This window comes from Eucalyptus grandis, chromosome 3, assembly GCF_016545825.1.
Source record: "Eucalyptus grandis isolate ANBG69807.140 chromosome 3, ASM1654582v1, whole genome shotgun sequence".
Taxonomy (NCBI): Eukaryota; Viridiplantae; Streptophyta; class Magnoliopsida; order Myrtales; family Myrtaceae; genus Eucalyptus; species Eucalyptus grandis.
Window position 1 is genome coordinate 1191794 of NC_052614.1, and position 1859 is coordinate 1193652.

The 1859-nt window shown below is 46.9% G+C and overlaps 1 protein-coding gene across 1 annotated transcript; it reads left to right on the forward strand.

Moving 5' to 3' along the window:
* Nucleotides 1-441: 441 nt before the first annotated feature.
* Nucleotides 442-1859, forward strand: LOC104435972 (probable xyloglucan endotransglucosylase/hydrolase protein 23). Its single transcript, XM_010048697.3, has 3 exons — nucleotides 442-860; nucleotides 960-1153; nucleotides 1258-1859. The coding sequence occupies exons 1-3, from the start codon at nucleotides 579-581 to the stop codon at nucleotides 1655-1657; spliced, it is 876 nt and encodes a 291-aa protein (XP_010046999.1). The 5' UTR covers nucleotides 442-578; the 3' UTR covers nucleotides 1658-1859.

Sequence of the window (1859 nt, forward strand, 5' to 3'; positions counted from 1 at the left end):
AAAAAATGTTTTTTTGGGTATAAATAGCTCTTGAGGGATTTGTGGAACCTTTAGGTCCTTACGTCACCTCGACTAATGACATCCACCGACATTAGATGGCGGAAAAGCAGCGAAAGCTCATAAACAAAGGATTTAGCTGGCAATGAAGAGACGATAGAGCCCATCTCTATTTGGGTGGGTGTGTGTGGAAGCTTCGTATCGTCTGAAAATGCAAAACCGCGTTGCCTCATAATTTCTACGCATGATGGGGGTCGGGAGTGTCCTCTTCTTTTGGAAACTTCTTTTTACATCTGAAGCCAACTGTCCTCAGCTGAGTTTTAGCGTTTGATGTTGACTCCATACATCCCCTTCTCTCACACGCTTTTGCTTTACCCCTTCTCCATCTTTGGCAAAAAAGCTATAAGTACCATCTGCACATCTCTCCCATTTCATCAAGCAACACAAACACCCACAGCTCTTCCTCTCTCTCCCTCAGTGTCTCCTCTTCAGTCCTCACTCTCATATCATCTCATTGGCATTTGCATCTCTTCAGCAACTACAGCCGCAGCAGCAGCAGCAAAAAACAAAACACGCCCCATATGGCCTCTCGTTCCACTTCTTCGCTTTGTACCACCGCGCTTCTTCTCCTGGTCGTTTCTTGGGCAGCATCCGCTTTTGCCCGCAACTTCTACCAAGACTTCGACATAACCTGGGGAGATGGCCGAGCTCAGATCCTCAATAGTGGCGACCTCCTCACTCTTTCCCTCGACAAGGCCTCCGGCTCCGGCTTCCAGTCCAAGAACGAGTACCTGTTTGGCAAGATTGACATGCAACTCAAGCTCGTTCCCGGCAACTCCGCAGGCACCGTCACCGCTTACTATGTAAGTCTCCATCTTAATCAGTTGGTGCCCCTTTATCTTCAAGCTTCCTTCTTTTTATCTCGATCAGATTTTAACTTTTACTATGTTGTTATTCTACAGTTATCTTCAAACGGGTCGACGTGGGACGAGATAGACTTCGAGTTCTTGGGGAACTTGAGCGGCGATCCATACATTCTCCACACCAACGTCTTCAGCCAAGGCAAGGGTAACCGAGAGCAGCAATTCTATCTCTGGTTCGACCCAACTGCTGATTTCCACACCTACTCCATCCTCTGGAATCCACAACGCATCATGTAAGAGTCTGAAAAGCTCAAAATGCGACCTTACTTGCATTTACATTGCGCTACACTATTCTCTGCGGCATTTACTCAAATACCTTTGTGCGCGACCATTGCAGATTCTCAGTGGACGGGACTCCCATCAGAGAGTTCAAGAACGCAGAGTCCATCGGCGTTCCCTTCCCCAAGGCCCAGCCCATGAGGATATTCTCGAGCCTCTGGAACGCGGACGACTGGGCAACCAGAGGCGGGCTCGTAAAGACAGACTGGACACAAGCGCCCTTCACTGCTTCCTACAGGAACTTCAATGCTGATAACGCCTGCGTTTCGTCATCTGGGTCCTCATCTTGCACTTCGTCTTCATCTTCTTCGGATGGTAATGCATGGCTATCGGAAGAGCTCGACTCAACAAGCCAAGAGAGGCTGAAGTGGGTTCAGAGCAACTACATGATCTACAACTACTGTACAGATGCCAAAAGATTCCCCCAAGGCGTCCCTCCTGAGTGCACCATGTCCTAGACGACACAAGACATAGGATTTGTAGAAAATTCTTCGTTTTTTTTTTTTTTTTTTTTTTTTTTTCCGCTTTGTGAGCCAACTCTATTCATTAGTTAATCTCCCTCTCGATGTGCTCGAGAAGCAATTGATAATCTTTTATTCTTTGACATTGTATAACAGTCTTGTCTTTACTCAATGAAACAGAAACTCATCTTGGATTTCA

Bases quoted from the DNA above. Each gene is read 5' to 3' on its own strand.
- LOC104435972 (XM_010048697.3), top strand. From the start codon at position 579: ATGGCCTCTCGTTCCACTTCTTCGCTTTGTACCACCGCGCTTCTTCTC. The intron at 861-959 runs GTAAGTCTCCAT...GTTATTCTACAG, and splicing joins GCACCGTCACCGCTTACTAT to TTATCTTCAAACGGGTCGAC. The intron at 1,154-1,257 runs GTAAGAGTCTGA...CGACCATTGCAG, and splicing joins TGGAATCCACAACGCATCAT to ATTCTCAGTGGACGGGACTC.